Raw genomic sequence first — 25,217 nt, 5'->3', positions numbered from 1 at the left:
AGAGCTCATTTTTGCACACATCTTTGCAAGTTTGACACAGTGACTAGAAAAAGCTTGTGAGAAGGATATTTTCTGTTGCTTAGGCAAGCATTTTGCTTTCATGAACATAATGTTATGTGGAAATTGTACAAGTTTGTTTCTTACAGACATTGCATTAAACAGACAACCCACCTTCCTCTACATCATACCTTGCATTCTAGTTATGACTTACAAGGTTTAAGTTTTGAGAGACATAATTTCTCGTTTAGGAGGCTGAGAAATTACTTTAAACTATTTAAAACTGGAGGGGCTAAAGAAGATAAACAAGAACAAATGTGCATCATAGAGCCTGCACACTTTCATCTTAGGCCAGGCAATGTGAAGTAGCTTCATCAAGGAGTTGAAACACTTGTCCTTCAGTATCTAGAGCTTAATCGTTTTGTGAAAATTGCACTTCTTCTCCCAGCATTCCGTGAAGATTAGAAAATGACCTCCAGAAGAGAATTGGCCTGATTGCACCCCCATTCCCTCTCCCATAGCCCCGTCCAGAGCAAGAGATCCATATTTTATTCAAATCCTTCAGCCACTTCTCCAAGGAAACCCTAGCAGTGCAAGCTTACCAAGCTTTTGGCTATGTGAATCCTAGGAATTCTACTGCCTTTCTAGATGAAAAAAAACCTTGGAGGATCTCGAAAACACATTCTATGCTTTAGTCTAGAAGAGCTCTACTATAGGAGGCTGTCCCAGCCCCTTATAGAACACGAAGTAGAAAATTTATCTAAAAAAAGGTTATTTTCTTGCTTTGATCGCCTTGTCTATGTTACTGTAATTGCTGTCAAAAGGTATGATGCTCAAGGTTTAAGAGAGTACAATTTGTGGAGAAAAGCAAGAAAGGAGATATTTTTTAAAATTTGGCACTCAATTGTAATATGACATATGGCAATCCTCAAGTATCTGCATGTCAGTCCATGGGTTTACATGTGGCATGTCCCATACAAAAAATTTAATCAATTGTGTGTTGTAAATAAAGGATAACAAAGTCAAACACGTGCCTCATCTGCTAGCTTTTTTTAAACAAACTAGGCATTGGCACTGAAGCCACGTTATTCTCATGGAGGACTTTGAGGCTGTGTGCAAGAATGCGGTGCAAGCCCAGGAGGAGGCACTCGTCCAAATTTTGCAGAGAAATGGCAGCTGCCACTATCTACAAAGGTTCGGGCAGCCCCTGTGTTTGAAATCCTTCAAGGCTCAGCTTCCAATCATCTCCTACGACAACATTTCTCCAGAACTCCAACAGATAGCTGATCATGGAACTTCTCACCTCCTCTTGGGCTGCGATCCGATTCTATACTTTTCATTTAGGTACGATCTTTTATATTCTCTTCCTATCTTTAGTTAATGTTTCGAATGCTCGCCATGAATCCAGCTCAGGGACGTCGTCTGGCAAGCATAAGATCTTACCGCAGACAAACTGTGGATACTCTTTGCTAGCCAGAGCTTACGCATCCTCGAATGCTTATAGAGACGAGTAAGAATCTATGTTAGTGCATATAAGCTTGACCGGATCTTTGCCAGAATCTTCCCGCTGGAGAGCACCAAGCCCATTGGACTGCACTTTGTGTATTCCGGAGAACAGTATAGGGCCAAGTCTGGCCTGTTACTAGGAGCCGGATCAACAAACTACTACAAGAGCGAAGCGTACAACCAAGAGGCGGAAACTCTCGCCACTCCGTACGAGGCGCTGCTTGCCGGATCGGATTGGCAGCAAACGACTTACTGCCACTTACTCTGCGGCCTCGTCCAGCGCCACAAGATTGAGTTCATCCACGCAGCCTTTGCCTACACGCTCAGTGAGGCGTTCAGGCTTCTCGAGAGCGACTGGAAGATTCTATGCGAGGACATATCCGCTCGGCGTGTGAGCGAGAGCAAGGTCAAAGATGAAAAGCTCAGGGTGCCGGTCTTGAAGCTCATGGAGCGCGAGCTCAGAGGTAAGGATTCGTCGCAAGTTGCAAGGGAGATCTCGGAGATCTTTGTCGCAGGCACAGAATCGAGATGGTCTGGTTTGCTTCCGCTGCTTTGGCCGAGAGCCAAATACGTGCACACGGTTGTAACTGGTGCCATGGAACCTTACATTCCTGTGCTCAAGAAGTACGCTGGAGATAAGTTGGCGATTGTGGGATTCAACTACTCTGCGTCGGAGGGTTACCTTGGAATCAATATGCGGCCTGCCACTCCCCCGGAGGAAGTTGTTTTCACGCTCATCCCCTACACTATGTTCTTCAAGTTCATTCCAGTCGATCCGGAAGAAGTTCCTGATCATCAGAAAGGAGAGACTCTTGGTTTTAAGGACCTTCAAGTGGGAAAGCAGTATGAACTTGTGGTGACTACGTTTGAAGGTCAGCCTTTCTTTGTTCATGCAAAGATCGTTTCTTTTCTGTTATCTCTTCTAGGATTGTATCGCTACAGAATTGGAGATGTTGTCAAAGTGACCGGATTCCACCACGAGTCGCCCATCGTCGCTTTCTCCTATCGCAAGAACGCCGTGCTGAGCATCAATGTGGAGAAGGTTGACGAACAAGAACTCCAAAAGGTTGTCATGGGCAGTGCCAGTCCCCTGGAGATTGCAAACTTCACCAGCTGCGCTGATTTCACTACCAAGGAACGTCCACACTACGTGATCTACTGGGAGCTCAAGAACGATGGGGATAACTCTAGGCATGAGGAGCTGAGGGATTCGTGAAATGCCTTGGATAGAGGCTTCAATGCCACTTACCTGATTATCTTGGATAGAGATTCGAGGTTTACGGGGAAGTTTTGGGGCACATTATTCCAAATGTTTGGTACCAAGTTGAGGTTTAGTATGGTTTATCATCCTCAAATTGATGGGCAGATTGAACGCGTGAATACTCAAGTTGAGGATTATTTGTGGTACTATGTCGCGGCAAACCAATGCGACTAGGTTGAGCATTTGGATACAGTAGAAATTTGTTATAACAACACATTTCACAGTGCTATTGACTGTTCTCCATGGGAGATGTTGCAAGGGAATGCTCGTGGGGTGCCTCAATAGATTGTTGTACCAAAATTAATGCCCGAAGTGTTAGTCCCAACGTTGAGACTTATGCGGAGCAGCTATGCCAAAGTTGGTCTAGAGCTACTGAGGTGATGGGTAAAGCTCATGATAGGTATTGATGTAATAAGGATCAGCATCATTGGGATGTATCCTATCAAGTGGGGGACTAGGTATGGCTATCTTCCCGGAATTTGAACATTAAGGGATTTTTATCTCGAAAGCTATTACTGAGACATGTTGGACCCTATTAGGTGTTGAAATGAATCAGTGATGTATCCTATTGGTTAGATCTTCTTGCAGAGATGTCTAATATTCATAATGTATTTCATGCCAATCTATCAGCTCCTTACATTATGGATGTTGTGCAACACGGGGAGATTCATCTGCCACCAGACATTGTGGACGGTGAACTAGAATACAAAGTTGAAACTATCTTGGATTCCCAGTTTTGGAGATGGGCTCGTGTGAAGGAATATCTCATTAACTGGAAAGGTTACTTGACTTGTGAATCAACTTGGGAACCTCTTAGGAATCTTACACATGCTCGTGAGCTTGTCACCGAGTATGAGAATTGTAATAAAGACTAGCTTAAATCTTGTAAATCTTGTAATAAATCTTGCAAATTATTAAAGTAATATATTTCTATAAATCAAAAGTTTCATTTCTCTCGTTCATTTGTACTTGGGTCAATTTTAGTAACCTGACTTCACACTTCAGTGCATGGGTCCAATCCATAGCCATGGGGATAATTATTATAGACTGATCACAAATCTCTATCTCTTTCTCGATGACCCATTTTTGAAAAAAGGCATAGTCGTGTAAACAACTTAATCTGCCGGTTTATAATAGTTGTCTAAATCTTCCCGATGGGGTTGATTTCTTGCTCAGGGGAAGTTGGGCCTTTGGCCTTCTCCCTATGTCCCTGTGGGCAGGGATGTATCATTCCTTTGTGAGCCGAGTGGTACTTAGAGCAGCAAGGGTGGCTAACTCTGTTAGTCATTTTCTTATTGGTGACGGCCGGAGGGTGTTTGAGTCTTAACGTCTTTGGATGTAGAGGAGAGGTCATTCCATAATTCATTTAAGTCAGTGTGTTTCCCACATAGTGTGCTTTCCATTAACTTTCAGAGTTATTTCCTTGACGGTTTGTTAGACTCGGGTATGCATCAACAAGGACGTCGATCTTTCGCAAGGGGGGAGAGTGTTGCGAATGTGACTTCGGGTATCGAAAGATACTTGTCAGTCAGTCCTTATAGACACTCTTTCCTTACTGCCATAATGGTAGGAGGTCGGTACAGTTAAATCCCTTGGGTAGCCCCTCTTGTGCTAGTGGAGTTAACTAGGCATTTTGAGTGTACTTAGACCTGACGAGCATAAGAATGGAATTCCTACGTGCTATTACCTAAACATACTTAGCCCGGTAAGGAGTTCCCGTCTCGTTATGTCTTGCACTGGCTAGTGATAAGAACCCTCGCGTATTGAGATTAGTCCCTCAATATTGCTGGATGATAGTTTACCGTGTCTACCAAACACCTTTACTATCATGCCCTTTGTGTTAGTCTCATTTCGGTTTCAAATGCTATTTATGGAAAGTGTCTAGATTCACTCATTTGGCATATTTATGGAATGTAAAGATTGGTATGGTGTTTATCCCGTGTCCAAATTTGCAATTTAGGGATATTACATATTTAGTAAATTTTGAGCTTGTCTTAGAGACTAACTCCTGGTACTAAGGGAGGCTTGGGGTGAAATCCCAAAGTGTGTGTTCCTCAAAGAGGGGGCTATGGGGGGTTTCAAATGTATAGTAGGGATAGTAGTTGGAATGCATATTTGACCACCTAAGACATTAATTTGGCTCCCACTAGGCTGTGTTGCTCTTTGTTCTGCGTCCAACTTAGGTCTAAGCCCAAACTCTATGCTGCTCTAGTTGGTGGGGTACCCTCCTTGTGTTAAGCCACCAGTATGCTAAAATTGTGCCAAACTCCATCTGACACCATTTTGCATGCAGGATAAGGGGAGCTGGTGCTCGTGGGATTATACTAGACCCTCGTTTTGTAATGCAGCGGGCTTGGAATTTGACTCCAAATACAAGTGCATTACATTTAACACACTTACCCATCATGCCATGCATCTCGTTTTGCATCTCTTGCTAATTTTAATTAAAGGCTCGCAACTCATGAACAATATCTTGAATGGTCCAAACCTTCGCACCTCCATCAGCACCATCATTGGCACCACCATCAACAAAGGATTCCAATTGGCCATCACAACCAATTTTTCTAATACCAATTTTATGATCTGGTGCAAAAAAATAAAGATTTAATCTCCCTAAATTATATTATGCCTCCTCTTGAAGTTCTTTACCACCCAACCACTCTTAAACTACCTCAAAAGCTCCATTGTGCACTATGAGCCTTAGGGTAAATTAAATTCTTTACCCTAACATGCTTTAATATATACTCTTGAGCTTCCCGACCGAAGTTGACCACGTGGTCAAAACTTGCGCCTAACATGAACATAACACCATATGGAAATTATACAAATTTGTTTCTTATAAACATTGCATTGACATGATGCATGGGCATGGACAACCTCTATATCATACCTTGCATTTTAGGTATGGCTTACAAGGTTTAAGTTTTTTGAGAGACATAATTTCTTGTTTAAGAGGTTGGAAAGATCACTTTAAACTAAACTTTATCTTTAAAAAATTCTTGCTTTGCTTTCTCCACAAATTGTACTCTCTTAAACCTTGATCACCATACCTTTTGACAGCAATTACAGTAACATAGGCACAATTTTGTTATCAAGAAAGAAGAATTGTGGTAGCTCTATCCATATATCATTTTTTTAAACATTTTAGCACTCAATGTAATATGACATATGGCAATCCTCAAGTATCTGCATGTCTTAGGCAATCCTGTGGATTGTCTATGGATTTATACACATGTCCCATGAAAAATTTATAATACACATACTCAATTGTGCGTTGTGCCTCCCGTTAAACACCATCCTGATTCACTCTCTCTCCACTTACCTGGTGATGATGTGGCATCAGCCCTCGTTTTTGTTTTATCTCCAGCGCACTCCCTCTCCCATCCGTCGCCGCTGCACACTCCCGCCCACGGCTATCGCCCGCCTGTGGCTCCCGTCCGCCCGCTCGCCCTCATGGCTCCCGCCCGCACTCCCACCAGCCCCCGCATGTCCGCCGGCGCCCAGCGTGCGCCCTAAAATTACTTCCACGTGGCCACAGCCCCAACACTTAGCCAAATTTCAATCAACACGCCCTGGTCCACCCATTCATGCCCGATGGTTGCCCCATAATTGACCTAAAAACGTTTCTGTTTCTTTTATGATCGGGCATGGCAGCAGCACATCAATTTCCAGAGGTAAGCAATCAATTCAATTTCATATTGATTCAAGAAAATCATTTAGGATCCCCCATGGCTTGATGAGGTGCAAGAATTCCATGAAAAGGATTATTTTTGTGCAGATGATTTAGATTGGAATTTGTCTAAATCAAATGAAACTATAGCTCCTATTGTGTATATATTACAGAAGGATGTGAACAAGTTTCTAGATGGTGAAAGGAGAAGGGGTGATGGAGTGGATTTTTGGCGATTTTCTAATAAAAATCGTGATCCTGGAGATTTGAAATGACCCAAAAACACAAGCTTTTTATCATTAATCAGGTATATCTTTTTAACAAAATATAATTACTAACTTCATGATACAGGTATTGGTGTGAATATGGAAAACAAGATGCTCGTGAAACATCCTCTATTATAGTTGCTGAATCTACACCAAAGTCAGAATTTGGAAGTAGACTAGGTCGAAGTTCTAATAAGCGGGGTTGCTTTTGCAATTTTTTGGTCAAATAGTTTTACAAATGGCCTGATTATGTGCAGATTACATATTATCATAGAGAACATTGTGATAAGAATGGGATTCCTTGTCATGGTCAACTTGATCCGACTGGGGGAAAGTCATCATTTCCTCAGAAGCTTTCAGCAGATATTCGACATTGGGTGATTCATATGATTCAGCAGGATTTCACATCAAATCAGATTTATAATGAGCATATACAGATTGTGGAAAGGAACAAGTCAGCTGGTGAACCTCCTCATCGAGATGATTTTCTAACTATGCAGGATATCAACAATTTGCATAGGAAGTATTCACTTTCAACTTATCGATTACATGAGAATGACGCACAGAGTGTACGTATTTGGAAGAACACAAATCCCGAGAAAGTTTCATTCATTCAGCTTTTCATGAAGATAATATTATGCAAACTTAAATTAAACAACTTATTGGACATTTTGAGGTGGATTTTGGACTTTTCAAATAATAATTTATTGAGTCTTGACGCAACTTTTGGAACTAATCGCTATAAGGTAATATTTTCATTCAGTTTTAAGTGATTAATACTTAATAATTTACAGTTCCCATTATACACCATACTTTCTTTTGATTATCATGGAAATGGTATTCCAATTGCATGGGTTTTAACTTCTAGTGAGAAAGGAGAACATATGAAGAATTGGATGATAGCTCTTAAAAAACGAGTTTTAGAACATATGCCAAACTGGAAACCACGGGCGATAATGATTGATGATGCTGAAGCAGAGATTAATGCTATAAGATAATTAATTTGATATGAAATAATTTAATTGTTTTCTTCTATATAGAGCTACATTTGATTGTCAAATTCTATTATGTATTTGGCATGTAAGGAGGAATTGGCTCAAACATAAGATTCCTTTCACTTATCGATTACATTAGAATGACGCACAGAGTGTACGTATTTGGAAGATAACAAATCTGCAGAAGATTCAATTCATGCAGCTTTTCATGATGATAATATTATGCAAGCTGAGATTAAACAACTTATTGAACATTTTGAGGTGGATTTTCAAAATGAAGTAGCCTTTATCAAGTATTTTTAAGACGAATGGAAAGACAAAGTTGGTAAGTGAATCAATAATTTAATTTTTATAATTTATTTTAATTTATATTTGATAGATATGTGGGTTGTTGCTACTCAAAATTTCCCTCATGCTAACAAGGAGACAAATAGTTCGATTGAGGCATTCCATGCAAATATGAAAGCTATATTCTCGTCCGAAAAAAAACATGGTCGCAATCGAAGGATGGATTGGGCAATTCATCAACTTACTACTAAGGTTCATGCGAGGTACTGGTTTACTACTTATTGCAAAGATCATGGTTTTATCCGAAACCATGCATATGAAAAACTAATCGATGGTGCGATTGTTAAAGCAAGAAATATTAACGACTCTCAAGTAAAATTCGATAAGGACAATACTCACAAATCCTATGTACAATCCTCTTCAGATCCAACTATATGGTATCTTGTTGTCGGAGGTGAAAGACACAGTGATTGAGCTTTTCCGACTTGGTGTAATTGTCCATGGGCAACCAAAAGAAACTTTTGCAAGCATCAAGCAAAAGTTATTATGTTAAAACAAGGAGAAAAAACCAATTGAATTACAACTAGTTATGAGGTTCAACCATCACAATCGCATGCAATCTTAGAACCTGGGCCAGATGATTTATTTTATCGTCATCAAGATTTTGAAGCACTTGACTTGGAAGCTATGACAAAGGTAATTCGCTTATTAATTAAAATTTTGAAATACTTATAAAAATTTAAGCAGGAAAACATCCATCAAGATGTTTATCATGAGCAAGAAATTCAATTGGAGACTACATTAGAGGTAAACTAACATATTTTATATACTAATATATATGAATATTGAGCAGGAAGATATCCATCAAAATATACAGCATCAACAAGAAATTCAGCTAAGGACTACTATAGAGGTAATTTACACTAAATAAATTTTAAATATTGATATGAACTTTAAGCAGGAAGATATCACTCCATCAAAAGTTACAAAAACAACATTACAACAAAAGATGATGGATATCTTACAAGATCTTCCTGATAAAAAAGCTTTTTTATCTATGGTTGACAATAATTTAAAAATGATATAGCAGAAGGTTGCAACTTTTAAAGCCAGGCCAGACAATCTTATTCATCCTACAGCAGAATTTCAACAACGTGTTGATAGTTATGGTACATCCTTGAAGCGAGCAAAACCTTTGGTGGAAAGAATTACAGGTAAAAGAAAAGCTTCTAGTAGTCCAAAAGCAACTCCTTTTACTAGGTAGAGGAAGACAAGAAAGAAAAGCTCTTTAAACGAAAAACTCAATCTTAGCAAAGAATAAATAAAAAAAACAAACTCTTTATATACTTACATTGCAATATATTTAAATTAGCGAGAAGATTTCATAAGTTTACCACTCCTAATGGTCATCCATGACACTCATTGGCCACGTAAAGCACGTAGAAAGGCGTCCACGCGCGCGCTGATTGAAATTTGGGTAAGTGTTGGGGCTGTGGCCACGTGGAAGTAATTTTAGGGCGCACGCTGGGCGCGGGCGGACGTGCGGGGGCGGGTGGGAGTGCGGGCGGGAGCCGTGAGGGCGAGCGGGCGGGCGATAGCCGCGGGCGGGAGTGTGCAGCGGCGACGGACGGGAGAGGGAGTGCGCTGGAGATAAAACAAAAAGGAGGGCTGATGCCACGTCATCGCCAGGTAAGCGGAGAGAGAGTGAATCAGGATGGTGTTTAACGGGAGGCGTGTGTTGTAAATAAAAGAGAACAGCCTTAAAGTCAAAACATGTGCCCCTGTGCAAGCTTTTTTATGACCCAAACTAACGCATTGGCACTATAAAGAACAGGGAGGATGAAGCCACGTTATTCTCATGGAGGACTTTGAGGCTGTGTGCAAGAATGCGGTGCAAGCCCAGGAGGAGGCACTCGTCCAAATTTTGCAGAGAAATGGCAGCTGCCACTATCTACAAAGGTTCGGGCAGCCTCTGTGTTTGAAATCCTTCAAGACTCAGCTTCCAATCATCTCCTACGACAACATTTCTCCAGAACTCCAACAGATAGCTGATCATGGAACTTCTCACCTCCTCTTGGGCTGCGATCCGATTCTATACTTTTCATTTAGGTACGATCTTTTATATTCTCTTCCTATCTTTAGTTAATGTTTCGAATGCGCGCCATGAATCCAGCTCAGGGACGTCGTCTGGCAAGCATAAGATCTTACCGCAGACAAACTGTGGATACTCTTTGCTAGCCAGAGCTTACGCATCCTCGAATGCTTATAGAGACGAGTAAGAATCTATGTTGGTGCATATAAGCTTGACCGGATCTTTGCCAGAGTCTTCCCGCTGGAGAGCACCAAACCCATTGGACTGCACTTTGTGTATTCCGGAGAACAGTATAAGGCCAAGTCTGGCCTGTTACTAGGAGCCGGATCAACAAACTACTACAAGAGCGAAGCGTACAACCAAGAGGCGGAAACTCTCGCCACTCCGTACGAGGCGCTGCTTGCCGGATCGGATTGGCAGCAAACGACTTACTGCCACTTACTCTGCGGCCTCGTCCAGCGCCACAAGATTGAGTTCATACACGCAACCTTTGCCTACACGCTCAGTGAGGCGTTCAGGCTTCTCGAGAGCGACTGGAAGATTCTATGCGAGGACATATCCGCTCGGCGTGTGAGCGAGAGCAAGGTCACGGATGAAAAGCTCAGGGTGCCGGTCTTGAAGCTCATGGAGCGCGAGCTCAGAGGTAAGGATTCGTCGCAAGTTGCAAGGGAGATCTCGGAGATCTTCGTCACAAGCAAAGAATCGAGATGGTCTGGTTTGCTTCCGCTGCTTTGGCCGAGAGCCAAATACGTGCACACGGTTGTAACTGGTGCCATGGAACCTTACATTCCTGTGCTCAAGAAGTACGCTGGAGATAAGTTGGCGATTGTGGGATTTGACTACTCTGCGTCGGAGGGTTACCTTGGAATCAATATGCGGCCTGCCACTCCCCCGGAGGAAGTTGTTTTCACGCTCATCCCCTACACTATGTTCTTCGAGTTCATTCCGGTCGATCCGGAAGAAGTTCCTGATCATCAGCAAGGAGAGACTCTTGGTTTTAAGGACCTTCAAGTGGGAAAGCAATATGAACTTGTGGTGACTACGTTTGAAGGTCAGCCTTTCTTTGTTCATGCAAAGATCTTTTCTTTTCTTTTATCTCTTCCAGGATTGTATCGCTACAGGATTGGAGATGTTGTCAAAGTGACCGGATTCCACCACGAGTCGCCCATCGTCGCTTTCTCCTATCGCAAGAACGCCGTGCTGAGCATCAATGCGGAGAAGGTTGACGAACAAGAACTCCAAAAGGTTGTCATGGGCAGTGCCGGTCCCCTGGAGATCGCAAACTTCACCAGCTGCGCTGATTTCGCTACCAAGGAACGTCCACACTACGTGATCTACTGGGAGCTCAAGAACGATGGGGATAACTCCAGGCATGAGGAGCTGAGGGATTCGTGCAATGCCCTGGATAGAGGGTTCAATGCCGCTTACCTGGTTGGAAGGGTGGACAAGACTCTGGGAGCGCTGGAACTGGTGACTGTGAAGCAAGGGACGTTTGAGAAACTCATGGAGAAAGCGATCGAGAGCGGAGCTTCAGCCAGCCAGTACAAGACCCCCCGATGCATCAAGTCTCCCGCACTGCTTGAGTTGCTCGACCAAGGAGCCATCGGCCGGTACACCAGCTCCGAGGACATATCAAGCCTTCTAGCTGAGGATTGGAAGCCAAGTGTCATCCATGGTTTGTAAAGCTCATAAGCTCATGAAAATAATTACCATAAACAGTTCTAATTTTGTTTCTTATTATACAAATAATTTTTCCTTGAAATTTCTAAATTAATGCTAATAACTCCAAGGTAATAGGTTCGAACCTGCATGGGCCAAACCCTTTTGTGCTTGGAATATGCGCAAAAAATTTGGGAAAGCATATTCTATCAATTCCTGGCGGCAAAGCGAGAGATCGATCCCGGCAACATCAAAAGACGCGTCTGTCCGTCGGATCCACGATCCCGACACGTGTCAGGCACGTAAAAATTCCCCATTCTTCCGCTCGCATTTTGGGGCCTCTCGTCTTCTTCCTTCCCTTCCTCGCCAAGCGCAATAGGTAGAAGAACATCACACAAACACGGTTAGATTAGATAGAGAGAAGAGAGAAAGAGAAAATGGATGGATGGATAGATAGATAGGACGATACCTCTCTCTCTCTCTTTATGGGCCACTTTACCCGCGACGAGCCCGGCGACCTCATCAACACCCTCCTCTGCGACGAGCTCCTGTCCGAGATCCTCTCCCGCCTCCACTCCACCCAAGACCGCAAATCCGCCACCCTCGTCTGCAAGAGATGGCTCTCCCTCGAGGGCCGGATCAAAACCAAGCTCGGCCTCTGCGTCCCCGACCCCTCCACCATCCTCTCCTTGTGCTCCTCCATCCACGCCCTCTTCCACAGGTACTCCCACCTCGTCTCCCTCGCCGTCGTCTCCGAGGGCGACCAGCATGACTCCCAGGCGCTGGACCTCATCCTCTCGGCGATGGCGTCCTCCTGTCCACTGCTGCGCGAGCTCCGCTTCCTCGCCGGCCCCGTCACCAGCTCCGGCCTGGAGCCCCTGGCCCGAGCATGCAATTGCCTCGTCTCCCTGGAGCTCGTCGCGCTGGCGACTCAGCACTTGCCCGTGCTCAACGAGTTCCGGTCCCTGTCCGAGCTCTCGCTCACCGGCTGCCTCAGCGGCGACAGCTCCGACCTGGCTGGCGTCCCCGACGGCGATCTCCCGCTGGACAAGCTCTGCGTCGAGGGCATCGGCGCCAGGAACAGTGGGCTCGGGTGGCTATGGCGGAGCTGCCACAAGCTCCGCCGCCTCGAGTTCTTCGGCTGCCAGGGGATTGGAGACTCGGACATCGCGTCGCTGGCCTGGTGCCTGCCCAATCTCCAGGAGCTTCGGCTGAGACGCTGCCGGTGTATCGCCACCCAGGTGCTGCTCATGGTTGCCGAGGTCTGCCACGGGCTCAAGGTTCTCATCTTCATGGATGGCGGGGACATGAACGGCTTGCACCGCATCGTTCGCAGCTGCCAGTCGCTCGAGACTCTGGAGTTGCGGCTGCCGCTGGATTTGTTTAACGAGGACCTCGCGATCATTGCGCAGAACTGCCTGTCGCTGAAGATACTGCGCCTGTATAGCTGCTGGATGGGAACCGGGAACGGCTTCAAGCTCCTCGGCACGCAGATGAAGTCGAGCCTGGAAGAGCTGGTGTTAATACGGTGCCGGGCCATCGTCCAGGACACGGGAACTTTGGCTTACCTCGGGCAGGATCTCAAGAGTCTCCGGCGGTTGGACGTTTCCGAGAATGACCACCTGGCGGATAGAGAGATCACGGGACTGCTGCACTCGAGCGGGGACAGGTTGATCCACTTGAGACTGCGTAGGTGCCGGAAGGTGACGGATGCCACCCTCGAGTTTATAGGACAGAAATGCCGGGCACTCTCGAACCTGGTGATCACAAGCTGTGACGGGATTAGTCCTGCGGGCGTAGCAATGGTGTTAGCCGGTTGCCCGAGCTTGAACAAACTATGGGTGGAGAAGGAGAAGGTTACCAGCGATGCGTGTAGACTAGCCAAAGTCAAGGGAATCTTGTTACCGGGGATTGAACCGAATCCTTCTGATTACTAAAGGAATCGCAGCATCAGTGTACTTGCGATAGGCAGAACGTTTCAGAACTGTTCATAAGCTCCGACTCGACCTGTAAGCACGGAAGATGGGCGTAAGCTTGGGACAACAGCAAACAAGCATAAAACTTAACGTGAAAAGTTTGCTAACCAGTTATAAGTTGCAGGCACGCTTTGCTGTGCTGACGTTAGAAGCCACGATGTACAGACAGTTCAACTCCAAAGACGACTAGATTCCTTCTCGAAAGCTTCTCCTCTTTGGACAGCGCTGACGGTAAGTGGTAAGGAAAATTTTCTTACTCGTGAAATTGAGCAAGTAAACGAGAAATGTTTACACAAACTGCGACATCGTTGCGAGCTACTAGCTAGCTATGCACAGTGTACAGGTAGTCTACTAGCTCATTCTGTTTACATGTCGTCCTGGAAAGGAATCGTGAAAACGAGAACGATGCAATAAAACAATGGAAGATCCTAGAATTTCGTAAAGACTTCTTACCAGCGTGCTCTGATCGGCATCCTCTGTCATCTCCGATTTCGTCTCTCCAGATCCTTCGGCAGTCTGGGTCTCCTCGTACTCTGCGAGATCCTTCGCGTACGCGGCTTTCAGCAACGCGGCCTTGTTCGTGTAGGCTTTCTTGTCCTGGAGACCGTGGAAAACAATGAACAAGTAAAAACCTACGACGATGTTAAAGAAAGACTTACATTGTCCGTCATGCTCTTCCATTTCTCTCCGCCAGCCTTGGCGACCTGCCAATCGATAGTAAATTCCTAGCTAGAAAGAAAGCATGTCGAAGAATAGAGAACTTACGGCACCGACACCCTTGACGTCGGGGTTCGCTTTCTTGTATTCTTGCCTGAACTCCGACCTGGAAAACGAGCCGGATCGTGAGAAACCATCGCGATATCGATCGACCAGCCCTTACATGAAGAGAAAGAAAGGCGTCGGCGGCCTCTTTGGGAGATTTGGATCTTTCTTGGCGGCGACCCCCTTGGCCTTCTTCGGCTTCTTCTCTTTGGACGCCGCGGCTGGCTTTCGCTTGCTGTCCCTGCCAGAAGAGAGATCCAGATCGATCAGGCGAGAGCGAAGAAGAGAAAGATCCGAAATATTACTTCGTCGCTGGGACAATCGCTGGCGCTGACACGACGCTGTTGATTCCCTTCATCGCTAGAACCCTGCGAGTCGATCGATGTGAGAGAGACGAGCCAGACGATCGAAGAGAATGGAGGAGAGTACCTGATGAGCGCCTAGAACTTCTCTCTCGAAAATAAAAGAGGGACGAAACGAAAGCCTTCCCTAGGTCGAGGAAAACACACAAACTTTATACTTCCATTTCCCGCCCAGACGCGGATCGCCAACGGACGGCTGAGATGAGTTCCCGCCCAAAACCCCGTTACGAATTATAACGGGATGCCTTTATTTTGTTAACAGGCGTTAGAGAAGATTAACAGCATTTCTTACTCCCGGGTTGAGCTTACTAGCTCCGCGAGTGGCGTGAAAGGAGAGCTCAAAGAATTTGCCTTGGAGTCCATGACGAGCATGTTTCCTGTGTGATCGTTCATGAGAAAAAATATTTGGAGTGAACTTGGAAGCACAGTACCTATCCAAAATGCCAATCCAGCAGTAATGCCGAAGAATACAGACCCACTTACGCACTCGTATCTGGAGAATCGAAACTTTAGCTTGGAAAAAGAAATCCAAGCACGGAGAAACTTACACATACATGCTGAGCAACAGGCCCCATCCTTGAACCAAAGCTCCCCACGACGACCCTGTAAACCTTTGGAAAGAAGCGACAGTAAAGTTTGATGATACTTGGATTTGGAGGCAGCCGAGGCGTACCACATGGAGTCTCGAGTGAAGAGCGCGCGCGGAAGTAGCAGGCTGTTCCCGATCATAGCTAGAAGCACGGTGATCACAGAAAGGCCTCGTAGATTCGCAGGATTTGTGATGTTTGTCCACTGCAAAATTAGTCGTGGATTAAGTAGCTAGCGACGAGGCTGTGATGTCTTTACCATTTGAGCGACGGGACTCCACATAAAAAGTAGAGTAGCGGACCAAGCAGCAAGGCCGCCAACGAATTTGTGCAAAGGCTCTGATAGTTTTCCTTTACGATCCTGCAAGTTCAACCAGCTCTTATCACGTCTCAAAGTTTTGAAAGTTTTTTGTCACCTGTATGATCAGTGTTAAGGTGGTAACAAAAGCAAAGACTCCCGGCAGTATCGTCGACGGAAGAAATGGCTCAAATGTTGACCACATTACCTGAATCAAGGAAAAGCTAAGACGAAAAAATGGTAGCATCTTCAAACTCACTTGTGAGAGGACCGAAACCCCTCCAACGCTGATGATATCTTGCCAAAGTTTCCAAAGCTCGCTTCTCAGATACCCTTTGTAGTTAAGAAAATTGATAACATAGCCGACTATCACAGCTATGGACGTCGCGAGAAAAACTGTTGATGGCATAGAACCTGCTATCGCAAGTTGGGCCAAAACCACGTAAGTTGAAAGAACACCGACCGCTTGAACGATCATGGCTCCATTCTCTTTCTTCATCACGAAGTAAGAAAGCAGCGATAGATTCCCCATGAGACTCGTCAGTAAGCTCTACAAAACAGCAAACACCATCCGACACAATGTTACTCGAAAAAGATCAAAAGGAAAATCTTACCATCCAGGAGACTGCAAACAATGCACTATTATTCCCGGCCATGAGGTTTTGAGCATTGAGAATGGTCTGTGGAAGTTGTAGTAATAAAAACGCGAGAGTAGCCGATCCAGCCAGCTGCTCAGTGGTAGCGTTCCAGTATTTGTAAGTCTCGTTCTCGAGCTTCTCATCGTTTGGCTGCGCAAAAAGAGTGAGAAAGGAAAGAAGGAAACTTTGACACAATCAAATCGATCCAACGCTTACTCTGTGAAAAGTGGTCGGTGATGTATCACTGCACCTCACGGGCGCTCCTCTTTTTGGAATAAATGAGAGCAATGGAGATGATCTTGGAGCTCCCAATCGACTGGCATTTGCTCCAACAAGTGGATTCGATGCTCGATCTCTGCTCCAGAGCGAGCCTGGCAAGATTTTATCGTATCCCTGGCGCCTTTGTAGTATCTACGATCGCGAAAGAACACAAAGAGCGCGATTTTGAAATCGATCAGTAACATTCTCGATCGATTCACGCTGCGATTGTGAAGTACCTGGAGAGATTGCGGAACTCGGATCGAGGAATGCGGCATCGAAATCGCGTCCATGATCTTCGCGCATTCCGTGAGGAGCCCTAAAGCTAACGTGTAGCTCGGAAGGGAGAGCTTTTGTTCTGTCCACGTGGTGGACAGTGAATGGAGATTTTCATGCTTAGTTAGACCAAACTAAGAACCCTAAAAACAGAGAGAGGATAGGGTTTTAGAGCACAGCGATGGCGGCCACCGGCATTGCGGGAGGCGCGATTGCAATGCAGGTATGTCGCAGAAGCACGGGCTTGAATTCAAGATCGGAGGAGAATCTTTCGTTGGCGGAGCTCATTTCTCCAATTCGGAGAGGCATTTCCAGCAGCAGGGGTAGAATCCGGGCTGGGATAGAGCCGTTTGAGGAGCCGAGAGTGATTGTCAAGGAATCGCAAGGCTCAAGCACGATATTTCGGAAGCAAAGCGAAGCATCGCCGCCAGCGAGCTTGTTCCAGTCGCGCTATGGCGATTCTGAGCCAAGAAAGGGGGCCGACATCTTGGTAGAGGCTCTGGAAAGGCAGGGCGTGGACATAGTCTTCGCGTATCCAGGCGGCGCTTCCATGGAAATCCATCAAGCTCTCACTCGCTCTACGTGCATCAGGAACGTTCTCTGCCGCCACGAGCAAGGCGAAGTGTTTGCTGCCGAGGGCTATGCAAAAGCTTCCGGGAAAGTTGGAGTTTGCATAGCAACGTCGGGGCCTGGAGCGACCAATCTTGTCACCGGCCTGGCCGACGCTGCGCTTGACAGTGTTCCAATGGTGGCGATCACGGGACAAGTGCCGAGAAGGATGATCGGCACCGACGCTTTCCAGGAGACTCCGATCGTGGAAGTCACTCGATCCATCACGAAGCACAACTATTTGGTGATGAACGTGGAGGACATACCCCGGGTGATCGAGGAGGCTTTTTTCTTGGCTTCCTCCGGAAGGCCGGGGCCGGTTCTCGTCGACATTCCAAAGGACGTCCAGCAGCAGTTTGCGATACCGAATTGGTCGCAGCCGATCAAGCTCAACGCTTACATGCAGAGGCTGCCTCGGTTCCCGGAGGTGGCGCAGCTCCAGCAGATCGTGAGACTGATTGCAAACTCGAAGAGGCCGGTGGTGTACTGTGGTGGAGGTTGCATGAACTCGAGCGAAGAAGTCCGAGAGTTTGTGAAGCTCACGGGGATCCCGATCACGATGACGCTGATGGGACTGGGGATTTTTCCACAGTCGGATTCGCGGTCGCTGCATATGCTGGGAATGCACGGGACTGTTTATGCAAACTACGCTGTGGATGGAGCGGACTTACTTCTGGCTTTCGGGGTGAGGTTTGACGACCGAGTAACAGGCAAGCTGGAAGCATTCGCTAGCAGGGCCAGCATTGTTCATATTGACATTGATCCGGCCGAGATTGGGAAGAACAAGCAGCCTCACGTCTCGCTGTGTGCCGACGTAAAGCCAGCGCTTCAAAGCTTGAACTTGCTGCTGAGGGAGCAGAAAGTAAAACCCGATGTTGGAAGCTGGATAGCGGAGCTTGAGGAGCAGAAACTCAAGTGGCCATTGAAGTACGTGGAGTTTGGAGACGACTGCATTGCTCCTCAGCACGCTATACAAACTCTGTGCGAGATCACTCAAGGAAATGCTATCATCTCTACGGGGGTTGGCCAGCATCAAATGTGGGCGGCGCAATGGTTCAAGTATGACAAGCCTCGGAGATGGCTTACTTCAGGAGGTTTGTTTCTCTTGTTTTTTTCGGAGTGTCACAACTTTTCTCGACAGGATTGGGAGCCATGGGTTTTGGATTACCTTCTGCGATTGGAGCTGCAGCGACTTTCCCTGACGTTCCTGTGATTGACATCGATGGAGATGGAAGTTTTCTCATGAATGTCCAGGTCGGTGCGAGCTTTAACGTTTTCATTTCACGTACTCCGCTCGTAATTTCAGGAGCTAGCGACGATTCACGTGGAAAAACTCCCCGTGAAAATCATGGTGTTAAACAACCAGCACTTGGGAATGGTTGTACAGTGGGAGGATAGATTCTACAAGGTTTAATCTTTCGGATAGACTAAGTAGCGTTTTCTAACCTCTGTGCTTTCTCCAGGCAAACAGGGCTCACACTTATCTTGGAGATCCTGACCACGAGGACGAGATCTTTCCCGACTTCCTGAAGTTCGCCGAGGGATGCAAGGTTTGCTGAATTGTTCCCGTACGTTTTCTAAAAGCTTTCTCTTTGCTAGATTCCCTGTGCTAGAGTAACAAAGCGCTCCAATCTCAAAGCAGCAATCCAGAAAATGCTTGACACTCCCGGGCCATACCTTTTAGACGTGATTGTTCCTCATCAGGTTTGTGCTTATCAGTTGATCGATTGACCATAGCTCAAAGAGTTTCCAAATTTTTTTTCTCTCAGGAGCACGTCCTGCCGATGATTCCTGGCGGTTCTTCGTTCAAAGATATCATCACGGAGGGGGATGGAAGAAAAACATACTGAAAGTTAGAAAAGAAAAGAGAGTGGATTGGAACTCGTGACGTGTGCTTGGCAAGGAGTAGCGTGTTCGACTCCGCGGGATAGAAGTTAGGCTACATACTATAAATTGGCATTTGCTTGTCGCATTTTGGCGATGGCGTCTGGAATGGAGCTTGTCAAGGCGCCAGGGATGATCGGTGCTCAATCTGTGGATCATCTCAGGGCAGGATCGACAAGCGCTGGAGGTAAATCGTGCGCCAGGAGGAGGCTGAGCGTCGTTTGCAGCAGCTCCTCGCCTACAGTTGCTCCTAGGGTTTCTAGCCCGATCGGTGGTACGCTTCCGCGAATCGATAGTCTTGGTAGTGAATTGCTACATTTTGTTGGTTGTTCATTGCTGTTTCATGATTGTTCTCATAATTTATTTTTTCCCGTGCATGAATTTCATTGCAAGTCCTTTTTTTCTTGTTCTTCTTTTCTTGCTGGTTGATCAATGATTGTTCTCGTGATTTTTTGTTTCCGTGCATGATTTTCATTGCATGTTTGAGATAGTCCTTTTTTTCTTGTTCTTGTTTTTCTCTGCGAGCCCCCGACTACTGTTCTTGTGAAAATGGATTGCAAAGTCAATCTTATTCATTCTCTGTGTTTTTTTTTTTTTTTTCCCTTCTTTTCTTGCAGGAAGATCGAAGCCTTTACATTTTTTGCACGTCGACGACTTCGACAAGAAAGAGATCCTTCACCTTTTGGAAAGGGCTGTAGAGGTGAAAGCTCTGTTAAAATCCGGGGACAGGAGCTTCCGGCCTTTCAACGGAAAGTCGATGGCCATGATCTTTACGAAGCCTTCCATGAGAACCCGTGTTTCATTCGAAACCGGTTTCTTCCTTCTCGGGGGCCATGCAATCTACTTGGGACCTGACGACATCCAGATTGGGAAACGAGAAGAAACTCGGGACGTAGCACGCGTTCTCTCGGGCTATAACGACGTGATCATGGCTCGTCTTTTTGCTCATCAGGTACTGCGAGGGTGAGTAGCACCTTCAAACCGGTCAAATCTTCTGAGAGGCTGACTCTTACGGTGTACAGGATCTATTGGACTTGGCGAAGTATGCTTCCATTCCCGTTATAAATGGTTTGACGGACTATAATCATCCTTGCCAGATCATGGCAGATGCTTTGACGATTATCGAGCACGTAGGACGCATTGAAGGCGTTAAGGTACTTAAAAGACTTTATCAGTCTGATTTCTTACACGTTTCTAGCGAAGGTTGTCTATGTCGGTGATGGCAACAACATTGTCCATTCGTGGCTGAGACTAGCTGCGGTCGTTCCTTTCCACTTTGTATGCGCGTGCCCAAGAGGCTTCGAGCCTGATAAAGAAACCGTGAACAGGGCCACTGCTGCAGGCTTGAGCAAGATCGAGATTACGAATGACCCGCTGGAGGCTGTCAAGGGAGCACACGTTGTTTATTCTGACGTTTGGGCCAGTATGGGACAAAAGGATCAAACAGCTGCTCGATTGGAGCGTTTCCAAGGCTTCCAGGTAACAAATTCTTTTCTTTTTCATCTTTGCAGCCTGGATACTATTGAATATTGACGTCCTCTCTTTTTTACTCCCAGGTGAACGAGAAACTGATGGAAGCAGCAGGCTCACAGGCTTATTTTATGCATTGCCTTCCGGCCGAGCGAGATGTTGATGTGACAGACGCTGTGATTGAGTCTCCAAATTCCATCGTCTTCACACAAGCTGAGAATAGAATGCATGCTCAGAACGCAATTATGTTACATGTTCTGGGCTGCTGAGTTGAGAGCGGTGGCAAATTCTTCGGCTTTGCTGGTTTTGGTTTGGAGAATAACGGTTTCTTTTTGTTTTGTTTTTGTTTTGCCGTACGCTTATATAATACTTTTTTGTTATAGTCCTGTATCAGCATTCTATTGTACTGGGAAGGTAAGGATTTCGCAATTATTGATCGAACTAACTTGGTTTTTGGGGAGACTTGAACAAATGTTCTTTATATTGTACGGTTTCTGGTATGTTCATCAAGGTCCTTGTTTTTTTTATGCGTAAGGCTGCCATGCTTTCGTGGCTGATTGAAGTTCCTTTTCAAGGTTTTATTGGAGAATTTTTACAAGGTAAAAAAGCAGCTGAATTTTCCCGCCGTGAAAGAAGATCTGATACTCGATTTCGAGCAGGTTCTAACTACTACATGTTTTTCTTTTTGCTGGCAGTGTCCTGCATTGAAGTATCTGAAAGAAGTGGCTGAGAATGGAACATCGGGTCAATGACTGTGGGGAGGATGTCGCTTGGGTCCGGCGTAGTCTACATGAAAGGTGTAGTCCTCGCTCTCTCTCGGCTTTTGGTGGTGGTGGCGATTGTCATGCAGCGTGTAGCTCTTGAAATCGATCTCCTGTTTTTGAGAAAATCTCGAAGATATCTTTTCCGGCAGCGGAGTTCTGACTCGTTGCGTTTGTGCTTCTGCCGCAGTTGTTGCCGCTGCTTTCAGCCCATCCGAAACAACTCTCTGTGTCCAAAACCATGCGATCAGATGCGGCGAGAAATGAATTGCTCGTGCCAGCTCTTACCTCTTTAAGAAGCCGAGACGAGTGAGGGGAAAGCAAAACCTCGCCTTTAATGACGACTCTGGAAGATTTGAAACGAGCTGTCGAGGTGTGAGCATTTCTCCTGCACTCTTTCTCTCTGTGATATCTCAGCTTACCTTGATCCCGGTGATGATGCTGTTGCAGGAGTAGCAATCTGGCAGAAGCTGCAGAGAGGAGTAAGTTCATCATGATCCCCTGAACCAACCAGGCGAGGAGAGTTTGCTGCATCCTCGCTCCTCGCCTGGCCCTGCCACTGATGATCGTCGTCACCATCTCTCCAGAGGAGGAGAATCAAGACGCTGCTGCTTCTGCTGAGAGCACTTCCACTGGACCGCGGAATTCTGCGTTGCAAGTTCGAGAGACACACTGCTGGATACATGTAAGTCTGGGCTTCCCAGGGGAATTATATACTAACTAGTATATTGCTCGCGCTCTTACACAGGCCGCGCTGTTAAAAAAAGAGGAAGACAAGCTAGGCGAGAAGGAAGGTGGATGGGAAACCAAAGTTTTTAATGTGCACAGTGCTCGACAAGCGTCTCACTGCCCCCACCGGGGGCGGGTCCGGGACGCAGGCAACAAAGCGAAGAAGCTCAGCACAAATCTTGTAAGATTGTAAGAGGTCTCAATTCCCCTCCTCGTTTCTTCCTTGTCTTGTCTCTCGTTGTTTAATTGTTTCTAGTCGCAGTGATGTTTTGGTGTTCTTGGGGAGTGGTACTTGTGCGTGGTGGCTGGCCTGCAGCCTGGGCACACACTAGAAGCAGATTTCGTGAGCTTTGTCGCTCACCAACAACGCGGAAGATCTTCGTCAAAAAGAGGTGCGAAGAAAGAACGAAAAAAAAAGTTTTATACTTATAGAGAGGAAGCTTGTCCTTCCTCTGACAACAAAATGTGCGTAGAACCATTGTTGCAGCTCTTTGTTTCTTTCATTTTCTTACTATTATTATTATTATTATTTATAAAAGTTTTTTAAAAAAATGCAGACGATGATCGGCTTTACTATCAAGCACAAAACAGAGCTTCTCCCAAAGCCGCCTCTAAAGGTGTTGGTACTTTGGAGGAAGGATGGTTATGTTTTTTACCTGTGAGTTAACAGCGATATGGCAGAGGTTGACATGCCAAGGTCTATCAAGGGGTGTTGCATTGTTGCGGGTGCTGACAATACCCCTATAAAGATCCAGTCTTGTTTTTCATTCTTATAGCTTTTCTCATAATTATTTTCAGCTGTACATCATTTACAAAACATAAACTCTACAAATCTGGTTGTTTGTTACACAGTTGGTCTCCTGCAAATTTGAAAGAAAGAAAAAAAAGTCCTATCACCATATCTGTATTATCTTTTGCCTTGGTGTTTTATTCTCCACATTGACCACTATAATCTCAAGTTTATCTTGGAGCAACAGCACTCCAAAGCCACAATTAAACCAGGTTTTTCTTCTTTGTTCCTCTGGCAATCTCACTGTTTTGTTTTGTACTCCTTTCAGTCGTAGCAAAGCTGATATTCCTGGACCAGCTCTGTGATCTTTCAAGTTATCTTCCGAGGAGCACTCTCGAGGCTTGCATTCCGCGCTCGATGATGCGCTCCATCTACCAGTCATACTACGAGAAGGCACGGCTCTTTCAACGTGAGAAACGGCCAGGTCGTCCCGGAATCCCACGTAGCCGACGGCATTCTTCCACCATATCCGCGCAGCTCCGCCGCTTTCTCGATCTCTACAGAAGCAGGAGGAGGAGGAGGAGGATCCAGCAACGCTCCCAGGAAGAACGAGAGGTTTTCGGCGATGATGCTCGACCCGGACGGAAAGAAGGCCTCGTTGACAGATCCAAGCTCCACCCGGAAGTGTGCCGTTTCATCGTCACGGGCAGTGCAAGCGTGACAGTTTTTCTCTTGTTTGTTTCCTTTCTGATTGTAAAATTCAATAAGCAATTACGCATTTCTGAATCTTTCTTAATCTGAACCTGATTTGGAACAACGATCAACTTAAAGGAAGATGGCATTGGGAGGAGCGGACTCGCGACCTCAAAGCGAGAATCATACCACTAGACCAAATGCCCATTACATTAATAAGAAGCATTAACGCCCACTAAACGGTTGCATTCTGGTAAGATTGAAATATCGAATAACATGAATAATCTGTGTGTTTAAGTAAAAGCACGGCCCAGGACAAAATCAAGAGACTGAAACTTGTGGGTGGGAGTCACGGTTGTAGAATTGCTAGCCAAGTTTGCAAAACTAATGTCGATCGAGAGGGATAGCCAAAAAAATAACACGCTACTTTTAATTGTTCTCCATTTTGATGTACTCTCTTACAGTGAAAGCTTTTAATCACATGGGTGATTTCAATGGTGGACGCTCTCCACACGGATTGGAGAGAAGTAACTGTTGCTCTTGTTCCCAGAGACATGGGAGAGGATCTCTTGAATCATGTTGTTTGTCTTGTGTGTGCAATCCTTGGCATGGATTTCCTTGGACATGTCCCGGCTCATGCTCGCGCTCCTCCCATCAAACATATACTTGAACAGTGTGCACAAGCTTCCACCCTCCTTAATCTGGACTCCATACCAGATCTTGTCTCCAGCACGTCTAGTCGAGTGGCACAAGTCCTCAAGTCGCCTCATCATATGACATCTCGTCCCGCCAATCACCACCAAGAGCTGGGCGTTCCTCGGGCCACAATCCTCACGGTCTCTCCTGTAGAGCTCTTGGGTGAGGAGGCTGTGAAGCTCTTGAGCTCCAGCACAGTGGAGGTAGTCTGGTGCCGGTAGTTTGGATGTTGATCGCGGCCAAAAGTCATGAAAATTGTTGTGGGAAGTGATAACTAACCCATCAATCTTGTATGTTACCTTGCTGCTCAGATTTTTCTCCGGGACCATAGGAGGCTCCTCCTCAAGCTCATGCCTTCTTTTTGGAGCACTAACCCTTGTATGAGTTTGTCCCTCTTTGTCTCGCTGCCTCTTCTTTCCCTTTTTGATCGCGTTCATTGCTGCCACAGCGTTAGCCTTCTTGTCCACACTCTCGATCTCCGCTGCCATTGAACCCTGATTGTGTGAATCTTAAAAGGCCCTTTTATATGGCAATAAAAAATGTAATTAAACAAACACACTGTTTAAGTAATCAAAGCCTAGTTATTTTAGAACGGACAACCTTGACCGTTTATAAGACTATCTTGACCCTTTGAAACAAAGAATCAAATGAAACCTTCGTTCTTCCTCTTCGCGATCTCGAGCTTTCCGTTCCAAGCTTGGCCGCGCCCGCTCCAGCGATTGCGAGGTGAGGAGATTCCTTGCGTCGCTCAAGG

General features: G+C 45.8%; 9 protein-coding genes across 9 annotated transcripts; 6 read left to right on the top strand and 3 right to left on the bottom strand.

The window, feature by feature from the left end:
* The first annotated feature begins 1,090 nt into the window (after nt 1–1,090).
* Nucleotides 1,091–2,778, top strand: LOC9643163 (indole-3-acetic acid-amido synthetase GH3.10). The gene is made up of 5 exons (XM_024660765.1): nt 1,091–1,341; nt 1,406–1,507; nt 1,555–1,967; nt 2,019–2,375; nt 2,430–2,778. Exons 1-5 carry the CDS (start codon nt 1,091–1,093, stop codon nt 2,717–2,719), a joined length of 1,413 nt encoding a protein of 470 aa, XP_024516533.1. The 3' UTR covers nt 2,720–2,778.
* Nucleotides 2,779–9,841: 7,063 nt separating this feature from the next.
* Nucleotides 9,842–11,810, top strand: LOC9643162 (indole-3-acetic acid-amido synthetase GH3.10). The gene is made up of 4 exons (XM_002986946.2): nt 9,842–10,092; nt 10,157–10,258; nt 10,306–11,126; nt 11,181–11,810. Exons 1-4 carry the CDS (start codon nt 9,842–9,844, stop codon nt 11,756–11,758), a joined length of 1,752 nt encoding a protein of 583 aa, XP_002986992.1. The 3' UTR covers nt 11,759–11,810.
* A 65-nt stretch (nt 11,811–11,875) lies between these two features.
* On the top strand, nt 11,876–13,712 carry LOC9643161 (F-box/LRR-repeat protein 4). The gene has a single exon (XM_002986945.2). It carries the CDS (start codon nt 12,220–12,222, stop codon nt 13,669–13,671), a length of 1,452 nt encoding a protein of 483 aa, XP_002986991.1. The 5' UTR covers nt 11,876–12,219; the 3' UTR covers nt 13,672–13,712.
* A 230-nt stretch (nt 13,713–13,942) lies between these two features.
* LOC112341130 (high mobility group B protein 1-like) lies at nt 13,943–15,016 on the bottom strand. Its single transcript, XM_024660701.1, has 7 exons — nt 14,902–15,016; nt 14,778–14,840; nt 14,591–14,713; nt 14,476–14,533; nt 14,370–14,414; nt 14,164–14,307; nt 13,943–14,087 (listed from the first exon to the last, which is right to left on the bottom strand). Exons 2-7 carry the CDS (start codon nt 14,828–14,830, stop codon nt 14,076–14,078), a joined length of 435 nt encoding a protein of 144 aa, XP_024516469.1. The 5' UTR covers nt 14,831–14,840; nt 14,902–15,016; the 3' UTR covers nt 13,943–14,075.
* A 24-nt stretch (nt 15,017–15,040) lies between these two features.
* On the bottom strand, nt 15,041–16,996 carry LOC112341128 (maltose excess protein 1-like, chloroplastic). The gene is made up of 10 exons (XM_024660699.1): nt 16,855–16,996; nt 16,574–16,768; nt 16,334–16,507; nt 15,979–16,269; nt 15,838–15,927; nt 15,681–15,782; nt 15,508–15,626; nt 15,389–15,445; nt 15,266–15,327; nt 15,041–15,211 (listed from the first exon to the last, which is right to left on the bottom strand). The coding sequence occupies exons 1-10, from the start codon at nt 16,906–16,908 to the stop codon at nt 15,123–15,125; spliced, it is 1,233 nt and encodes a 410-aa protein (XP_024516467.1). The 5' UTR covers nt 16,909–16,996; the 3' UTR covers nt 15,041–15,122.
* A 39-nt stretch (nt 16,997–17,035) lies between these two features.
* On the top strand, nt 17,036–19,472 carry LOC9643160 (acetolactate synthase 3, chloroplastic). The gene is made up of 6 exons (XM_024660698.1): nt 17,036–18,594; nt 18,642–18,754; nt 18,807–18,908; nt 18,964–19,050; nt 19,100–19,204; nt 19,270–19,472. Exons 1-6 carry the CDS (start codon nt 17,073–17,075, stop codon nt 19,348–19,350), a joined length of 2,010 nt encoding a protein of 669 aa, XP_024516466.1. The 5' UTR covers nt 17,036–17,072; the 3' UTR covers nt 19,351–19,472.
* Nucleotides 19,455–21,236, top strand: LOC9643159 (ornithine carbamoyltransferase, chloroplastic). The gene is made up of 5 exons (XM_002986943.2): nt 19,455–19,658; nt 20,002–20,336; nt 20,407–20,538; nt 20,588–20,863; nt 20,941–21,236. Exons 1-5 carry the CDS (start codon nt 19,481–19,483, stop codon nt 21,121–21,123), a joined length of 1,104 nt encoding a protein of 367 aa, XP_002986989.2. The 5' UTR covers nt 19,455–19,480; the 3' UTR covers nt 21,124–21,236.
* A 339-nt stretch (nt 21,237–21,575) lies between these two features.
* Nucleotides 21,576–22,211, bottom strand: LOC112341129. Its single transcript, XM_024660700.1, has 3 exons — nt 22,038–22,211; nt 21,904–21,980; nt 21,576–21,842 (listed from the first exon to the last, which is right to left on the bottom strand). The coding sequence occupies exons 1-3, from the start codon at nt 22,192–22,194 to the stop codon at nt 21,600–21,602; spliced, it is 477 nt and encodes a 158-aa protein (XP_024516468.1). The 5' UTR covers nt 22,195–22,211; the 3' UTR covers nt 21,576–21,599.
* LOC9643158 lies at nt 21,892–22,876 on the top strand. Its single transcript, XM_024660703.1, has 4 exons — nt 21,892–21,988; nt 22,066–22,300; nt 22,364–22,533; nt 22,607–22,876. The coding sequence occupies exons 2-4, from the start codon at nt 22,178–22,180 to the stop codon at nt 22,674–22,676; spliced, it is 363 nt and encodes a 120-aa protein (XP_024516471.1). The 5' UTR covers nt 21,892–21,988; nt 22,066–22,177; the 3' UTR covers nt 22,677–22,876.
* Nucleotides 22,877–25,217: the final 2,341 nt, after the last annotated feature.

Source organism: Selaginella moellendorffii, unplaced genomic scaffold (assembly GCF_000143415.4).
Source record: "Selaginella moellendorffii unplaced genomic scaffold, v1.0 SELMOscaffold_77, whole genome shotgun sequence".
In the NCBI taxonomy this organism is placed as follows: domain Eukaryota; kingdom Viridiplantae; phylum Streptophyta; class Lycopodiopsida; order Selaginellales; family Selaginellaceae; genus Selaginella; species Selaginella moellendorffii.
This window is presented reverse-complemented; position numbering and strand designations above follow the sequence as displayed.

What these genes read in the sequence shown, in the direction of transcription:
- LOC9643163 (XM_024660765.1), top strand. Translation starts at nt 1,091, where the DNA reads ATGGAGGACTTTGAGGCTGTGTGCAAGAATGCGGTGCAAGCCCAGGAG. An exon ending in ATTCTATACTTTTCATTTAG is followed by an intron (nt 1,342 to 1,405) that starts GTACGATCTTTT and finishes CCATGAATCCAG; the next exon opens with CTCAGGGACGTCGTCTGGCA. An exon ending in CATGGAGCGCGAGCTCAGAG is followed by an intron (nt 1,968 to 2,018) that starts GTAAGGATTCGT and finishes TCTTTGTCGCAG; the next exon opens with GCACAGAATCGAGATGGTCT.
- LOC9643162 (XM_002986946.2), top strand. Translation starts at nt 9,842, where the DNA reads ATGGAGGACTTTGAGGCTGTGTGCAAGAATGCGGTGCAAGCCCAGGAG. An exon ending in ATTCTATACTTTTCATTTAG is followed by an intron (nt 10,093 to 10,156) that starts GTACGATCTTTT and finishes CCATGAATCCAG; the next exon opens with CTCAGGGACGTCGTCTGGCA. An exon ending in TGTGGTGACTACGTTTGAAG is followed by an intron (nt 11,127 to 11,180) that starts GTCAGCCTTTCT and finishes TATCTCTTCCAG; the next exon opens with GATTGTATCGCTACAGGATT.
- LOC9643161 (XM_002986945.2), top strand. Translation starts at nt 12,220, where the DNA reads ATGGGCCACTTTACCCGCGACGAGCCCGGCGACCTCATCAACACCCTC.
- LOC112341130 (XM_024660701.1), bottom strand. Translation starts at nt 14,830, where the DNA reads ATGAAGGGAATCAACAGCGTCGTGTCAGCGCCAGCGATTGTCCCAGCG. An exon ending in ACGCCTTTCTTTCTCTTCAT is followed by an intron (nt 14,534 to 14,590) that starts GTAAGGGCTGGT and finishes CTCGTTTTCCAG; the next exon opens with GTCGGAGTTCAGGCAAGAAT. An exon ending in GGAAGAGCATGACGGACAAT is followed by an intron (nt 14,308 to 14,369) that starts GTAAGTCTTTCT and finishes CACGGTCTCCAG; the next exon opens with GACAAGAAAGCCTACACGAA.
- LOC112341128 (XM_024660699.1), bottom strand. Translation starts at nt 16,908, where the DNA reads ATGGACGCGATTTCGATGCCGCATTCCTCGATCCGAGTTCCGCAATCT. An exon ending in CACCGACCACTTTTCACAGA is followed by an intron (nt 16,508 to 16,573) that starts GTAAGCGTTGGA and finishes CTTTTTGCGCAG; the next exon opens with CCAAACGATGAGAAGCTCGA. An exon ending in TGGATTGGCATTTTGGATAG is followed by an intron (nt 15,212 to 15,265) that starts GTACTGTGCTTC and finishes ACGATCACACAG; the next exon opens with GAAACATGCTCGTCATGGAC.
- LOC9643160 (XM_024660698.1), top strand. Translation starts at nt 17,073, where the DNA reads ATGGCGGCCACCGGCATTGCGGGAGGCGCGATTGCAATGCAGGTATGT. An exon ending in GAGATGGCTTACTTCAGGAG is followed by an intron (nt 18,595 to 18,641) that starts GTTTGTTTCTCT and finishes TTTTCTCGACAG; the next exon opens with GATTGGGAGCCATGGGTTTT. An exon ending in GGGAGGATAGATTCTACAAG is followed by an intron (nt 18,909 to 18,963) that starts GTTTAATCTTTC and finishes TGCTTTCTCCAG; the next exon opens with GCAAACAGGGCTCACACTTA.
- LOC9643159 (XM_002986943.2), top strand. Translation starts at nt 19,481, where the DNA reads ATGGCGTCTGGAATGGAGCTTGTCAAGGCGCCAGGGATGATCGGTGCT. An exon ending in GACGCATTGAAGGCGTTAAG is followed by an intron (nt 20,539 to 20,587) that starts GTACTTAAAAGA and finishes TTTCTAGCGAAG; the next exon opens with GTTGTCTATGTCGGTGATGG. An exon ending in AGCGTTTCCAAGGCTTCCAG is followed by an intron (nt 20,864 to 20,940) that starts GTAACAAATTCT and finishes TTTTACTCCCAG; the next exon opens with GTGAACGAGAAACTGATGGA.
- LOC9643158 (XM_024660703.1), top strand. Translation starts at nt 22,178, where the DNA reads ATGATCGTCGTCACCATCTCTCCAGAGGAGGAGAATCAAGACGCTGCT. An exon ending in AGACACACTGCTGGATACAT is followed by an intron (nt 22,301 to 22,363) that starts GTAAGTCTGGGC and finishes GCTCTTACACAG; the next exon opens with GCCGCGCTGTTAAAAAAAGA. An exon ending in AGCACAAATCTTGTAAGATT is followed by an intron (nt 22,534 to 22,606) that starts GTAAGAGGTCTC and finishes TTCTAGTCGCAG; the next exon opens with TGATGTTTTGGTGTTCTTGG.
- LOC112341129 (XM_024660700.1), bottom strand. Translation starts at nt 22,194, where the DNA reads ATGGTGACGACGATCATCAGTGGCAGGGCCAGGCGAGGAGCGAGGATG. An exon ending in GCATCATCACCGGGATCAAG is followed by an intron (nt 21,981 to 22,037) that starts GTAAGCTGAGAT and finishes ACACCTCGACAG; the next exon opens with CTCGTTTCAAATCTTCCAGA. An exon ending in CGTCTCGGCTTCTTAAAGAG is followed by an intron (nt 21,843 to 21,903) that starts GTAAGAGCTGGC and finishes TTTTGGACACAG; the next exon opens with AGAGTTGTTTCGGATGGGCT.